At 65.9% G+C, this 15623-nt stretch overlaps 2 protein-coding genes across 2 annotated transcripts in view; one reads left to right on the top strand and one right to left on the bottom strand.

The window, feature by feature from the left end:
- The window catches only part of RSPH14 (radial spoke head 14 homolog), a 49788-nt gene that overhangs the window by 17056 nt on the left and 17109 nt on the right, over positions 1-15623 (top strand). The gene's annotated exons all lie outside the window — the stretch shown is intronic.
- Positions 1-15623, bottom strand: part of GNAZ (G protein subunit alpha z) — a 34708-nt gene that overhangs the window by 9607 nt on the left and 9478 nt on the right. The window contains exon 2 of the mRNA XM_081113866.1: positions 8537-9706. Coding sequence (XP_080969992.1) covers positions 8537-9259 — 723 coding nt within the window. The 5' untranslated portion in view covers positions 9260-9706. The remainder of the gene's footprint in view (positions 1-8536; positions 9707-15623) is intronic.

Genomic DNA, 15623 nt, shown 5'->3' with positions numbered 1-15623 from the left:
TCTCAGAGCCGAGCTGCCTCCTTTGTGTGCGGCCACCCTGCTGGGCCCGAGGGCTCAGAGCTTGTGTGCGGGCCCTGCAGCCTGGGCCCAGACGCCTTCCGTGCGCCCTCATCTTCCCACCGGGATTGCCTGGGTGCTGCCATGCCCACGCCCGGCACGAGCCTAGAGCCAGGGCGCCACAGTACAGTGTGGTCAGCCCGGCTCCCCCCCTTCCATTTACTCTGTGGCCAACCGCACACAACACCAGGCCGTTCCCAGCCCTAAGCCCCTGCCGGCCTGGTGGGTGGACCGTGCCAACCACTGAGGGGCCGGGCACAGGTGGCTACACAACAACCCTGGAGCCAAAGCCATGCCTCCTCCCCCGCCCCCCAGGGCCCCAGCCCGAGCTGGAGGTGGCCCTGCACCAGAGCACCTTCCTGCTCCCCACGGGGGACCTCGCCCAGCGGGTGTGCGGTCCCCGGGGAGACCGAGCAGGCCAACCAGGGGTGGCCACCACGCCCGTCGGCGCTGCGGCTCCCAGCACAGGAGCGTTTGCTCTCAACGGGCCTGGGGCGCCCACGTCCTGCTCCCCCATTTCACACCCAGGTACCGAGAGGGCAGGGGCCCTGGCTGCCGGGGCCTGCGGGGAAGCATGCCTTTTCCCGTTCACTGTTGCTCCCACTGAGATGAGAACTGTTTCCTGTTTGCTTCATGTGACACCTGCTGGCGTGAGCCAGGTGCCCTGCTGCCGGTCACTGACGGGAATTAGCGAGCGGCAGGTGCCGGTGCCTGCAGACTGGACGCTGCCAGCGGGCAGGCCTGGCAGGGACCTGGAGGCCGCACTCCCGCTGGGAGAACACCAGAGCGAAGAGGCCCCTCCCGGTTCAGCTCCCGAGGCCCTGGAGCCCGCGGGCTCACGCCCTGTCTGACCCGCTTCCGCAGGGCAGGCCTGGGCCCCGCCCGGCCACGCCTCGGAGCAAAGGCTGGTGGAAGCACGGGCAGCGGGCGGGGCCAGTCCCTGCAGGGACGTGAGAGGTGAGAGACGTGGGTAGGTGTCCCAGTGGGGACCTGCCTGTGGCCAACAAGATGGGTTTCAGAGAGGCTCACCCGTAAGCAGTCCTGGGCGCCCCCTGTCCATGCACGCGCCGCGCAGCCACTCGCTGGACGAGTTAGGACACTGGGCCCCTGGGCCCCTTCACGCCCCCCAGGCACTGCCACGACAGGGGCTCGGTCCGGGCACGGCTGCTTCTAACCCCGTGCCCATCGCCGTCTGTGCCCATCAGGGTGGCTGGTGGCGTTATCCTGCCCGCGACGTGTGGTCCGGCAGGTCGGGCAGGCGCTAGGACTGCCAGCAGGCCCTTCGGAGGAGCTGGCGCAAGTTCACGAGAGGCCAGAGCGCCGGGCGAGGCTCCGGACGTTTCTGAGCAGCTGCTCCGGGAGGAGACTCCTCCATCCCCGGCCGCTGACCTGGTCCCAGGATGCACACACAGCAGCCCAGAGGCCGATGCCCAGCACGGCCGCTCCCCGGCCCGTCAGCCACAGCACTGCCCGGACCCAGGGCCCAGGCTCGGCCGACTCTGAGGACTTTTTGAGAGGACACGTCCTGGACAGGGAGCAAGGCTCGGCCTCAGGACTGCGTTGGCGCTGAGCCTGTGAGCGGGCTGCGAACCCCACGCGTGAGCCGAGAGCAGCAATGTGAACCCCACACCCAACAGCCCTGTGTGGCTCGGGTGGGGCTGTTTTTGTCGGGGGGTGGGGTCGGGGGGACGGGGATGGAGGAGCAGGGAGCCCTCTGGCTGATCACCGTTCTGGACAGGATGAACGTGAACAGAAAGAACACGTGCGGTCACGGGCTGGAGCGGGGCATCCCGGAGGCGGCTGATACACAGGGACCCGCCCGCTCTTCAGAGCGACGGACAGTACATCCTGTAATTCACGGATGACGGAGCCGGTCGGCAGGCCCCTGGCGGGCTCAGAGTGGCCGGATGTGTCCCGGGTGAATGTTTAACAGCCCGGGGGGAGGCGGATTGGAAGCGGCTGCCGAGTTCCCTCTGCAATTACTCTCTCCCGGCGGATCTGAAGCCCCAGCTGGATGTCACACGGCCCACGGATTCCTGAAGATTGGACCTCACACGGGGCCAGTGCCACCCAGCTCTGCCCTCCCGTGGGCTCGCGGGACAAGGAGGCTATGCCCGCTAAGCCCAGTCTTAGCGCCTCTGCAGCTGGGCCCGCTCTCCCCACGGGCTGGCCAGCACTGGGCGAGGTCCCCACTGGAGCCGAGCAGGCGGCTTCCTGGTTAGGGAGGGCCACCGTCTCAGAGATCCGAGGAGCACCCGGGCACCCCCTGCAGACCCCGCCAGACACAGGGTGAAGCTGCCGGTGGAAGAGGCCGCGAGGGGGTGCGCCCGGCCCTCACGGAGGGAGGGGGCTGATGTGCCCACGAGGAGGAGATGGGGACGAATGGAAAGGCCCCGCTAGGACCCCGAGGCCCCACCAGGCGTGTGGAGCGGGGCTGAGGGTGGGACACACGGAGCAGAAGGCCTGCCCCGCCCCTTCCCTTTGGCTGATGTCTGACAGGACCTGCTGGGGCGCGGGGTGGGCACCTGGCGGACAGGAGGGGAGCCCCGGAAGCCGCCGGTGTGCCGGGAGGAGGCTGTTGCCAGAGGCCCCGATGGCTGCGCGTCTGCTGGGAGCGGAGGGAAGGAAGTCTCCGTCCAAGAGACTGAAATGTCAGCTGCCAAGTGCCAGGGCCCAAAATAGGTGCCAGGCTGCGCTGCAGAGAGGGCACCGCCAGTGCTGCCCCCCCCCCTCGCCCAGGCCCACCACGGCTGGAGCTGGCGTCCCACTCAAACTACGCGAAGCCCGGGCCTGGGGAGCAGGTGCCCATCACTGCCAGCCATTTACCGCGTAACAGGGGCCGCGGGCTCAGACGCAGGGCCACTGAGGTAGGAGCCAGATCCCTTCGCCTCTCCAGGGCCAAGACGAGGGCCGGGCAGAGCAAAGCACCTTGGAGGAGGCCGGGGCCGGTAGAGCCGCACAGAGGCGGGGGCTGCTCCCAAGTGCCGGCAGCGCCCCGCGATCGGCTGTGGGAGCTGGCTGTCCCCTAGCAGCTGGAAATCGCCTAGCAGCTGGCCGTTCCCCTAGCAGCTGGTTGTCCCCTAGCAGCTGGCCGTCCCCCTAGCAGCTGGTTGTCCCCTAGCAGCTGGCCGTCCCCCCTAGCAGCTGGCCGTCCCCCTAGCAGCTGGCCATCCCCCCTAGCAGCTGGTAGTCCCCCTAGCAGCTGGCCATCCCCCCTAGCAGCTGGCCGTCCCCCTAGCAGCTGGCCATCCCCCCTAGCAGCTGGTAGTCCCCCAGTAGCTGGCCGCCCCCTCCAATGCTTGGGACGCGTCATGGGCCACAGAGACAAAGCTGGTCCAAGCTCCCAGGGGTCACCGGCTGGGGAGCACTCGACCAGCTGAGCCCTGTGCCGCCTGCACCTGCCCGCACCTGCCAAGGGCCTGACTTTCTCGCTGCCTCTGCCTCTGCAGAGCCACTCAGATCGGTGCCTGGGGCTGTCCACGCCGAGGGCTCTGGTCCAGGAGGTCGCTCTGTCCCAGGGTCACCATCATTTGTGAGGTTTCAGACAAGCTGCATGTGGTCCCAGCACGTCCTGAGGTCGGAAGGAGTCTCAGGGAGCCAGGCCTGGCGGGAAGGCTGGTGGCCTGCAGGCCGGCGGCACCTCCCTCTGGCATTGTCCCAAGTCCCAGGGCAGGTTCCGGGATCTGCATCCTCGACCGGGACAGGAGCAGGAGGCAGAGGGGCACGTGCTCCCGTGCTCTGTTCAGGCCGCGGCCACTGATGGGGCGGGAGCCGTGGGCCGTGCCAGCCCTGGTGGCCATTCAAGTCTCCTGAGCCCAGGTGGCTGCCCGGCACCCAGACCACAGGGAGGCTGGTCCCACGGCGTTCCCCTCCCTGACTCCCTGTGGGCGGCCCAGAGCCAGTCCTCGTCCCAAGGCCCTCCCTGAGGCCCCCTGGACCCACAGGGTGTGGGGACCCCGGGGAGCAGTGCCAGGGCCTCCCTGACGTGATGGGTGTTCTGTGGGCCGCAGCCCCCGCGCCACAAAGCTGGCTGGGTAAGGACGCTAACGGGCGCCAGGCCCTTCCAGGTCTAAGCCAAGCGCCGTCCCACCTGCCGTTTCCCTTCGCAGTCACCTCCTCTGGACACAGAACCAGCTGTTCCAGCGGGAGGAAGCCCGTCTTACCGCAGGACCGTGCGTCCCCACAGCGTGCCAGCTCCTCACACGCCATTTTACTTACTTTTTAAAATATATTTTTATTGATGCCAGAGAGGAAGGGAGAGGGAGAGAGAGAAGCATCAATGATGAGAGAGAACCATGGATCGGCTGCCTCCTGCACGCCCCACAGGAGGGATCGAGCCCACAACCTGGACCTGTGCCCTGACTGGGAATGGAACTGTGACCTTCTGGTTCATAGGTCGATGCTCATGCATTGAGCCACGCGGCCAGGTGACATGCCATTTTTAAAGCACAAAAACAAGCTCCCTTTTTGGGCTGAATGACCAGGCGCAGGGGTACACTGTTTGCAGGAGAGTCCTAGGGTGCACTGCACATGCTCCCACTGGGGCCTGGCGCCGGGGGCTTCCCCAGAAGGGCTGAGCGTGCCAGCGACCGCACACCCAGCAGCCAGGACCCTGAACTCAGGCTCTTCCCAAGCCTGCCCGCCCCCAGCCCACAGTTTCCTGAGCACCACGTGTGCCAGGCCTGTGCCCACACCGTACAAGGGGTGGACCTGCTGTGGACCTGCTTAGTGTCAGGCCCCCACAGCAGGTGCACAGCAGTTATACAGCAGGTATACAGCAGGCACATAGCAGGCGCACAATAGGCACACAGCAGGTATACAGCAGGCGCACAGCAGGTACACAGCAGGCACACAGCAGGTATACAGCAGGCGCACAGCAGGTACACAGCAGGCACACAGCAGGCGCACAATAGGCACACAGCAGGTATACAGCAGGCGCACAGCAGGTACACGGCAGGCACACAGCAGGCGCACAGCAGGTACACAGCAGGTGCATAGCAGGTGCACAGCAGGTATATAGCAGTCACACAACAGTTATATAGCAGGCGCATAGCAGGCGCACAGGAGGTATACAGTAGGTGCACAGCAGGCTGCCACAGGGCTGGGAACAGCGACACCTTGGCTAGGAATGGGGCAGTGAGCAGCGGCTGTGGTTTCGCCTGGGAAAACGTTGACACTCATAGGCAGGCCTTTAATCGGTCTCTTCTGAGGGTTCCCTCCACTCTGAAGTGGCCGCACAGTCCCTGAGCAGGTCTGCAGGGGCTGAGGGGGGCAGCAGGCACCCCCTCTTTTCCCTGAGTCCCAGCAGGGCACTGAGGCGGGAGCAGAGCCATGACGCCGGCAGGCTGGGTGAGGGGCCGGGGCAGACCTCGGGCCCGTGGCCTCTGGCTGTCACGGTGGGGGGCGGTCTCTCACGCGTGGGGCCACGGCTGAGCCTGCAAATTTGTCTTCACTCCTGGAAGGGGCGGGGGGGGGGGGGCAGGCCCAGCAGGGAGGCCGAGCCGCCGGGAGTGGCTCCGCCGAGGCAGGCTGGGGCAGGGCAGCCGGCTTTCCCACGGCTGCCACCAGCTGCAGGCCCGGGTGCCCCCACCGGCCTCCCCACCCGTGACAGGGACAGCGGCCTGGCTGCCGCCCCGCACGGTCAGTCAGGTGACGCATCCCTGGGCTGTGCCCGGCCGCCCATGCTGTCTAGGGCAGCCCCATAGGAACAGTGAGGCCCGCTGACTGGGGCCCTGGGCGCCTGTGGGGACTGCATGGGGGATGAGGACCCATGAGGTCGGCTGGGACCAGAGCTGGGTCACTGTCAAGGCCGGGCACGGCTCGATGCCCTGGTCCGAGAATGCTCTGGAATCCGCCTCCCCCTGCCCAGGTGTTGCCCTGTGCTCACAGCAGCCCTCCATGCCCAGGAGCCCAGAGATCCTGCCGTTACCCTTGGCAACATGCTGACGCAAATGCCAGCGGGCAGGTTGGGGGCTGTGGCTCCTCTGCTGGGCTGGGGGAGGGGGCTCTGCTAGGCCTGTGGGAGGCGGAAACCAGGCCCCGGAGCCGAGTGGGGGTTGGAGAGCTCTGAGCTCCGTGTCTCGGGGCCCCCAGCCTCCTTTGGTTTCTGCAAATATCAGTGTGGTCTGTTCTTGGCTGCCTCGCCCTCCAAAGGGAGAAGGAGACGGCAGGGGTGGCAGCCCTGCCCAGGCCCAGGCGGCAGGCGGAGGGGGCAGGGGCGCAGCAGAGGCGTGGCAGCGGGACCCGCGCTGCCTGCAGCCCTGGGAGAGGCAGGCTCTCCTCCTTCTCCTCCTCCTCCTCCTCCTCCTCCTCCTCCTCCTCCTCCTCCTCCTCCTCGTGGCTCCCGGGCGGCCGGCCCACCGTGGCCACGCAGCAGGAGGAATGGGGGCATTGTCTTTCTCAGCAGCCTGTTTGTTTTCCGTCCTGAGATATTGCTGGTGGAGCATGAAAGGTCAGAACCATTTGGAATCCAGTGAATTTCCAGCCTCGCTTGCTTGGGTTTCTCGAGAATTTCCTTTTCTGGTGAACAACCACCTCCTGGGCCTGCCGCCTGCGCTGCCTGCGAGGCCAGGGTGGTGGCGGAGGCGGTCGGCCGGGCTGCCAGCCCCTCCCGCTAGAAAGCGCCCTGAATGGCCCCGGAGCCCGGCCCCTCCGGGAGGCAACGCGGCTCACAGAACCCCACGGCCAGGCCCAGGCCGCAGCCTCTGTTCTCACCCGGGGTTCCCACTGTGGCCTCCCGCGGGGACAGGGCCGGGGAAGCCAGAGGCATGAGGCCCCCGGGGACGGCCTGTCCTCCTGGCTGTCCGCTCAGCCTGGCTGGGCAGCCACTCGCTCGCACAGGAGCTGCGCCGCCCTGTGACGAGTGACCGCCATGGAGTGACCGCAATGGGGGGGTCCAGGCACCGGCTGGGGTCAGGAGAGGCCTCCCAAGGGGGTGACACCTGGGATGAGACCTGGAGGGCGGGGCAGGAGGGCAGGTGCTGACGGCTGGAGAGAGCAGAGCACGTGGGAGAATGAAGCGCACACAGGCCAAAGCAGAGAGAGAGAGTGAGGCAGAGGGGAGGCGAGGATGGGCGGGCGGGAGCCAGGAGGGCCTCGGGCAGAAGGCCTGGCCCTGGGCCCGTGTGTGAGGACACGTGGGCCACCTCCTGGTTGACAGAGAGCAGAGATGAAAGCCAAATCCCTCCGCAACACACGGGCCCAGCTGGGGCCCAGGCACCCTGCCGCCTGCGTCCTGGCACACCTGTGGACCCAGGCTTGGCGGGAGACGAGCCCGGCGCCCAGGGGCCTCGCTGCACCAGCCTGGAGATGACAGACGACAGCCTGAGCGCCGGTCCCCCGAGGGCTGGGAGCACAGGCTATCGCCAACCCCAGGACCATCAGAAAAGGACAAGCCCAGGAGCCGACCGCCGGAGTCGATGCGGCTGGAAGACCTTCGCCTCAGCCTCAGCCTGGCCGGCCCCCAGCCCTCTGCCCTCAGCAATGCCCACAAGGGCCTGACCTGGCCTCGCTGGGTTGCCCCGCAAGGCGCGGAGGTAGGGGCAGGCAGAAGAGGAAGGGCGGCTGGAACTCAAGACCACACTGCGCTGGGCGCAAGGCGGGCCTGTCCTGGGGACAGTGTCCTCGGCTCAGGCCACTCCCACCAGCGACACCCCTGGGCACAGCTCTGGGGAGAACCCCAGGGGCATCGCGGGGCAGTGAGGAGGGCCCTGCCGGCCTCCATGGCTGCCTGCAGCTGCTTCCCTTCTCCAAGAGGCCGGTCTCCTTGCGAACCCGCACACCCTCCTCCAGAACAGCGCGCAGGTGCCCAGCACAGACCTCCTCGAGCGAGCGCAGGCCCAATGAGGACTTCCCAGCTGAGCTCGCACACATAGCTACCACCTGCCTTAACGAGACCGGGGAGGGAGCAAGCCCCTTCCTTGCCACTGCCCTGGTCCCCCAGACCTGAAGGCCGGCCCCCGTTTACCAGCATGGCGGGGGGGTCCCCCATGAGCATCATCACCCCTGCCCTAGGTCCTACCCACACTGCCTCCCCCAGCCCCCGGCACCCCCAGCCCCACCACAAATCACTCCTCGCGGACCCGTGTGCCTCATGCCCCACCCAGGATCAAAGGCCTCCGGAGGGCAAATTCCGAGTCTGAGCTCAGTGCTCCTGCCTGGCCCAGAACCGCAGCTGCAGGGCGGGCGGGGGAGGCCTTGGCCACGGCCATCCCTCGTCTGGCCGCCTGGCCTCTGCCACCACCACTCCCGGGAGCCAGGGAGCCGGGCACCTCGCGCACTGGCCTCCTGCCTTGGTCCTCACAGCAGGTGTGACCCTGAGGTCCCACGGTGCTCCACATCTACCCCAGCCACACACCTCGCGGCAGCCACCTGGACCCCTCTGACGGCAGCCTCGACGCACCCCCCCTTGGACACGCCCAGGAACCCCCCCGCTTCCCGGGAGGCGGCGGCGGGAAGAGAGGAAAAGCTGGCCGCTCACCGTCTGGTTGTCCTCGTACAGCTTCAGGTCGTAGCCGCTAAGCTCCACGCAGAAGATGATGGCCGTGACCCCCTCGAAGCAGTGGATCCACTTTTTGCGCTCGGACCGCTGCCCGCCCACGTCCACCATCTTGAAGGTGAGCTCCTTGAAGGTGAACTTGTTCTCCACGATGCCCGTGGTCATGTCCCGGGAGCGCAGGATGTCCTCCACGGTGGGGATGTAGTCGGGCGCGGCGATGCGCTCCAGGTCGTTCAGGTAGTAGGCCGCGTTGTCCTCCAGGTGGTACTCGTTGGAGCGGCCGAAGCAGGTCTGCGCGCCGGGGTCGGCCCACAGCCGCCGCATGACGCCCAGCAGCTCGGGCGTGATCTCGCCCTTGCTCTCGGCCGGGCCGGTCAGCGCGAACAGCTGCACGGCGTCGTAGGCGCGGTCGGGGTTGTGGAAGTCGATCTTGAGCGCGGCCAGGGCGCGGATGATGCGGGTGAGCGAGTCGATGGCGTTGTAGAGGATGAGCGGCTTGTACTCCTTGCAGGCCTCCAGGTTGAAGCCGCCGCTGTGGATGATCTTCATCTGCTTGACGATGGTGCTCTTGCCCGAGTTGCTGGTGCCCAGCAGGAGCAGCTTGATCTCGCGCCGCTGCCGCTGGCTCTCCGAGCGCAGGTGCCGGTCGATGCGCCGGGACCGACGTGCCGCCTCTTTCTCCTCCGAGCTTTGCCGACATCCCATGGTCTGGCAGCGGCGGCGGCGCGGACAGGAGCGCGGGACGGGTGCCTCTCCCTCTGCCCCGAGGGGGCGGGATGCTGAGACTCACTCGGGCGGTGTGCCCCGCGGCCCTCGGCGCTCAGTGCAGGTGGCGGGGCGAGGCCGGGCCTTGCTGCAGCCCCTGCCCCAGCGCCTCTTCTGCAGCTGGCATGGCGCTCCGGCTGCGGGAGGGGCGGGGCCCTCCCTCTAGCGACACTCCCCCGCCCCGGGCTGCCACCTGGCCTGAAGCACAGCAGTCATTTCCTGTCCTCCTGGTGGTGGGAAGCCGTCCGCTCGCCTCTGCCTAGGCTGTGGCCGTCTGGTCCCCGGTGGCTGTGGCGATGCTGCTGGGCGAGGCTGGAAGGCCTGCCGCCAGGGCCTCGGCCGCGGGTGCTCCCTGCGGCCCCCCTGCCTCGGGCATCTGCCCTTCACCTGCCGATACAGAGAACAGTGTGAGTCTCCTCCCATGGAGTAGGGGGGGAGGGGGGGCCCCTCGGGGGAAGCAGTGACTAAGCCCCTCCCTGGAGCACCACCCAGTTTGCTGAAGCCTGTGCTCAAGGAAAGAAGGCCCAGCGCTCCGTCAGCTGCCAGCGTGGGTCCGTGGTTGAGCGATGACCCAGGAACCAGGAGGTCTCAGTTTGATTCCCGGTCAGGGCACATGCCCTGGTTGCAGGCTTGGTCCCCAGTGTGGGGTGAGCAGGAGGCAGCTGATCCATGATTCTCTCTCGTCGTTGATGTTTCTCTCTCTCTCCCTCTCCCTTCCTCTCTGAAATCAATAAAAATATAAAAAAGAAAAAGCGGTGAGGCCCTTACCTAACACCATAAACAAAAATTCACCAAGTGGGTCGAAGCCTTTAGAACGCGTCAGGCAAAAGCGGCCGACGTCGGGTGGGCGGTGATTTCTTGGCCATGACACCAAAGACACGGGCAACAAAAGGAGACAATCGACGCGTTGGACTTCGTGAAAATTAAAAAACCCTGTGCATCAACACACAGTATCAACGGGGAGGAAACATGTGCCAGGCAGGTATTTGCTGAGGGGTGAATTCTAGCATATCCAGAAAACCCCAAAAACTCAACAACAAAAACTAAGTCAAAAGCAGGCAAAGACGTTACACAGGCATTTCTCCAAGGAAGACAAGCAAGTGGCCGGTAACTGCATGAACACGCCCCACATCAGTAACCTCCAGGGCAATGCCAATCAAACCCCCATGAGACGCCCTCACGCCCATCCGACGGCCACTGTCAACACAGCAGACGTAACGCAGCTGGTGAGGGTGCGCGGGACTCAGGACTCCGCGCGCTGTTGGTGGGAACGGAACACGGGGCAGCTGCCGTGGAAAACAGCGTGGAGGTTCCTCAAAAAATTAAAAATAGAACTAGCAGATGTGCTCCAGCAATTCCCCTTCTGGGTACAGACCCAAAGGGACTGCCATCAGGTCCGGGAGAGAACTGTATGCGCCCTTTGTATGCAGCGGTGTTCACAGCAGCCGAGATGCAGAAGCAACTGACCGATGGACGGACACGCACCTGGGGCCCATCCTTCCGAGGAAATAACACTCAGCCTTAACAAAGGGGGGGAATCTGACGCAGGCTACGCATGGATGAACCTCGAGAACAGCCGCCAAGTGAAGCAAGCCCGTCACAAAAGGACGGACGCTGCACGGTTCCACGCACACGAGGTGCCCGGAGGCACGGAGTTCACAGAGACAGAAAGCGGGATGGGGGGGGGGGAGGGCCGGGGAGCTGTTTAACCGGACGGGGTTTCAGTCTGGGAAGATGAGCAAGTTCTGAAGATGGATGGCGGTGAGGGTTGCACAACACTATGAATGTACTTAGTCCTTCTCAGCTGTACACTGAAACGCGGTCAAAATGGTAAATTTTATGTGATGTGTATTTTATCACCAAAAAATGTTTTGTTGGAGACCTACCAAAAAAAAAAAAAAAAAAAAAAAAAAAAAAAAAGCAAAAAGCGAAGGCCACGTGTGTGGGAGAAAGAGGCGGCGGGTGACGGCCCTGGCTTCCCCGAGCGGAGGCCTGTCCGGCCCGCATTGTCCACACTGTGCGCGAGGGGGTGCCAAGCCCCGTGGGGGGCGACCCTTGCCCTTCCAGGCCAGGGTCCAGAGCCGCCCTGTCCGCGGAGGCCTGGCTGTGCTTTGAGAGCATGTGCCCCACGGCCTGGTGGCCGCGGGCTGGGCTCCAAGAATCAGGTCCTGACCAGTGCACACCGGTAGCTGCAGGGCAACTTAGGAGGAAAGGGGAGATGGTGGCCGCGGTGGCTGCTGTCTGCGACCAGCCTGCCATCTGCTCGGGGCAGCACCCAGTCACAGCTGAGGTGGTCCCCTCGCTGGGGACATCCTCTTGCTTCAGACCCCCAGAACCCACATGCTGGGGGCCCACACGGGGCTCTTCCGGCAGCTCTGCGGCTCAGCTGCACTCCGGGGGGTGCATGCAGGTGCCATGGGAATGGCATGGGGCAGGGGCGGGACCTTCCATTGTCCCTGCTACGTACTGGGCCAGGGATCTGAGCGTGGCACATGGGCAGGTTGGAGGTCACAGCTGACCGAAGCAGACAAAGACCCGCGCCCGAGTTTCCGAGGGTGAGGGGGGCAGGAGTCAGAGCGAAGGTGGCACATGAACTGTGATGGGGGAAGGCACCGCGATCCGAGGGCCGGGGAGGGTGCGAGGCGGCAGGGCTGGAGAGGTGGGCTCACCTCCGGACGGGTGAGGTGAGAGGTGACCGTGGGCAGGAGGGCAGGGAGGGGGACCTGCCTGTGCCTGGGCCTCTGGGTGGGACTGTGCCCGGCAGGGAGGGCAGGGAGCAGGCGGGCGCCGGGGCTGGAGGAGCCGGCAGGGGGTCACTGTGGACGCTGGCTTCTCCTCTGCGCAGGGGCAGCCAGGCCGGAGCGAGGTGTGTGCCCTACAGACAGGACTGAACAGCTTTTTGGAGCAAGGAGGCTCCTGCACGAAGCTGTTGGGGAGGGGCAGCGGGTGGGGAGCGCTGGGGGAGGTGAGCTCATGGGCTGCTCAGTGGAGTTAGGGCTCAGGGCGCCCGGGGAGGGGACCTGGGAGGAGGTGGCGGGGGTACCACGTGGGCTCATGCAGATGTGTGGACCTGCCGGGGCTCCCAGCAGCTGGGACTCCTCTGCCCGTGGCTCTTGAACTCCCTGGAGGCTCCTCACAGGCCTCCCTGAGTCGCCCACCCAGCTGCCTGTGCTCCTAGAGGCTGCCAGGGGGTGACCCCCAAACCGACAGCCCCCGCCGCACACCCCACCCCGGGGCTGCTGGGGTTGGTTAAACACCTGGGGTCACACCTGCAGGAGGAAGCGAGCGCCACAGGCACCAAACAGGGACCTTCTCCTCCAGGAAAGGCCTGAGAGAGAAGCAAGCATGACCTCCCTCCGGGGAGCTGGGTGCTGCTCACAGCGGGGCCTCGGGGCCCCTCATGGGGTTTGGTGGCTGCCCAGCCCTTGGGGTGCCAAAGGGCGCTCAGGGAACGGGGGTCCAGGCCACGCGAGGGGGACCCCGGGCAGAGGCAGCGAGGTGGGGCTGAGGGCTCCGGGCTCTGGTGCAGTGCTGCACCCCTGCCCTCACTCTGGCCAGAGCCACCCCTTCTCTCAGGAAAGGGCCCCACCCCGCCCAACGGTGCCCCTGCTGCTCGGTTCCACTGGCCTGTCCCCCAGGGCACCCTCGCTGCTTCTCCCAGCGCTCAGCCACCCAGCCACAGGCGCAGCGGGCACCCGGCCCCAGGCCTCCACCTCAGATCCCGCGGGCAATCAACCCACCCACCACCGGCGTCTGCTCATCTCCCTGCCCTCTGGGAACTGAGTCCGGGCGCAGGCTCTGCTGGGGCTCGAGGGACAGGGGTGGAGGGACCGAGTCTGGGCATCCAGAGTCCACAAAGCCATTTCTGATCAGAGCGGCGCCTGGAGATGAGGGAGCAGGCGAGGCGGGTTGACTAGAAGGCCGGGGACGGGACGTTCCGGGGAAGTGAGGCCCCCCTCCCCCTCCATTCTGCTCCCTGGTTGCCGCTCTCCTTCCTTCTGAGCCAGTCGCTGTGAAAGATGTGAGGACAGATGGATGGGCACCGAGGCAGCGGGCCGCTCTGAGGCTCCCAGCATCCCTGCTGCGCGCATGACCTCGCGTGACCTCGCCCCCCGGGCCACCAGGGGCCCGTGGCTGAGGACCCACTGTGGCGGCCACTCCCAAGCCCTTGGTACCCCTGGGACTCTGGGACTCCTCCCTGTGCCTGCCCTCCCCACGACGCCCCAGTCCATTCACCCTCCTCCCCAAGGCCAGGCAAGCGCCCTGAGGGCCCCGAACTCGAACTCTGTGGCCTAGTGTGCTTTCCACACCTGCCCCCAGCGGATGGCTCCTCCTCCCACCTTCCCAGTCTCACTAGGGGGCGGGGGTCCTCTTGAGCCCTCCTCCTGCCCACCCCACCTCTCCCCTTCCCACCATCGGGCAGCCCTCCCTGCCCCCTCCCTTCCCAGTTAGCTCGTGCCCCGCCCCAAACCCCATCCTGCCCACTCCCCATCCTGCCCACTCCCCATCCTGCAGACAATAAGACCGGTCCCTGGGGGGGGGGGGGGGGCACGCAGGACCGTGCAGAGCATCGTAGAAATGGTGGTATTTCTTATCTCTAATAGTTCACGTTAACCTGAGACAGAGGCGTGCTCGCATCTGCCCGTTTTGGGAGCCGGGACTGCCTCTCAGAGCCCAGCAGCTTCTGGAGCTGCCACCCCCCCCCCCCCCCCCCGTTCCATTACCCCACAGCCACCAGGTGTGACGGACAGCGACATTCTCACAGGGGTGAGGTGGCAAAGTGACCGGGACCGGCGCGTAGCTGTCACGACTCCCCGCCCCCACTCCCACGCAGCCTTGCCCACACCAACCACACCACGGCCCCACGGAGCTGCCGCGTGTCCACGGCAGCCCTTTCCGCGCTCACATGGCACCGCTTACAGGACGCTCCGGGACAAGCACAATGACACGGCCACGACGCACACAGGTGTGGGCACACACCACTGCCAAAGGGGAGGGGCCCCAAGTGGCCCGCATGGGGCACCCGCTGTCCCTGGGACAGTCACCTGCAGTGTCGCGGCCCGTGCGCCACGGGAGAAGGCGGCACCCACTCGCTCAGCGAGCGCTGGGGACAGGGGCAGAGGGCTTCTGAGCGCCAGGATTTCTGTAAGGCTTGTATTTATTTATTTATTTTTAATATTTGTATTGATTTCAGAGAGGCAGGGAGAGGGAGAGAGAAACATCAATGATGAGAGAGGATCATGGATCGGCTGCCTCCTGCAGGCCCCACACTGGGATCGAGCCCGCAACCCCGGCAAGTGCCCCGACCGGGAATCGAACCGTGACCTCCTGGTTCATAGGTTGACTCTCAACCACTGAGCCACGCTGGCTGGGCTCTGTGAGGCTTGTAGATGGCTCTGCATTGATCAGTTTCTGCAAATATTGGGAAAAACCGTAGCTTGTGCACATGAGATGCTACAGCCTGCGCCAGCGGAAAGGGGCCTGGGGAACACGTGACTGTGTGTGGGTTCTTTGCAGCCGCTCACGGCCACCGGGGCCCTGGCCACCGGGTCAGCTTATCCAGGCCCCAACCTGCCTGCCTGGCCTGGTACTAAACCCAGAGCAGGTCCCCTGAAAGCAGCCCACTGCCTCTCCCGCCTTCTTTTAGAGCCGGAGTCCGAGTAGATGGGAGAAGGACCAGGCCATGTGGGCAGCGTCCCAGCCGCAGACAGGCCCCAGTGGACGGCTCTGCCTGGGCGAGGCAGCCTCAGCCCTGGGTGCGGGTGCAGATGCCGGAGGCTCCCTGTGGCCCCCACAGTCCGAGGCTCTGGGTGCCTCAGCCCTGGGTGCGGGTGCCGATGCCGGAGGCTCCCTGTGGCCCCCACAGTCCCCAGGCTCTGGGTGCCTCAGCCCTGGGTGCAGGTGCAGATGCCGGGAGGCTCCCTGTGGCCCCCACAGTCCGAGGCTCTGGGTGCCTCAGCCCTGGGTGCTGCTGCAAATGCCGGGAGGCTCCCCTGTGGCCCCCACAGTCCGAGGCTCTAGGTGCCCTCCACCCCGTGCCCACAGCCGCCAAGGCTGCCCAGACAAGCGTGATAGCATCGCCCGGGAACACTGACTCAGGAGGAAACCAGGCCAGGAGGAAAGAGAGAAAGAAAGCAAGCAGAGGTTCCGTGTCCAAAGGGCGGGGGGCACCCTGCATGGGAGGTGCGCCTCCGCTATGGCCAATGGAGGACCCCTGCCTGGGGGGAGGGGGACCTGGCTCCCCGGTTTCCATAGCGAAGGTGCTCGTGGCGATCCACCAGCCCCTGCACTGGGCGGGGCCTCC

The sequence above is a fragment of the Myotis nattereri genome, assembly GCF_964212035.1.
Source record: "Myotis nattereri genome assembly, chromosome: 19".
In the NCBI taxonomy this organism is placed as follows: Eukaryota; Metazoa; Chordata; class Mammalia; order Chiroptera; family Vespertilionidae; genus Myotis; species Myotis nattereri.
This window is presented reverse-complemented; position numbering and strand designations above follow the sequence as displayed.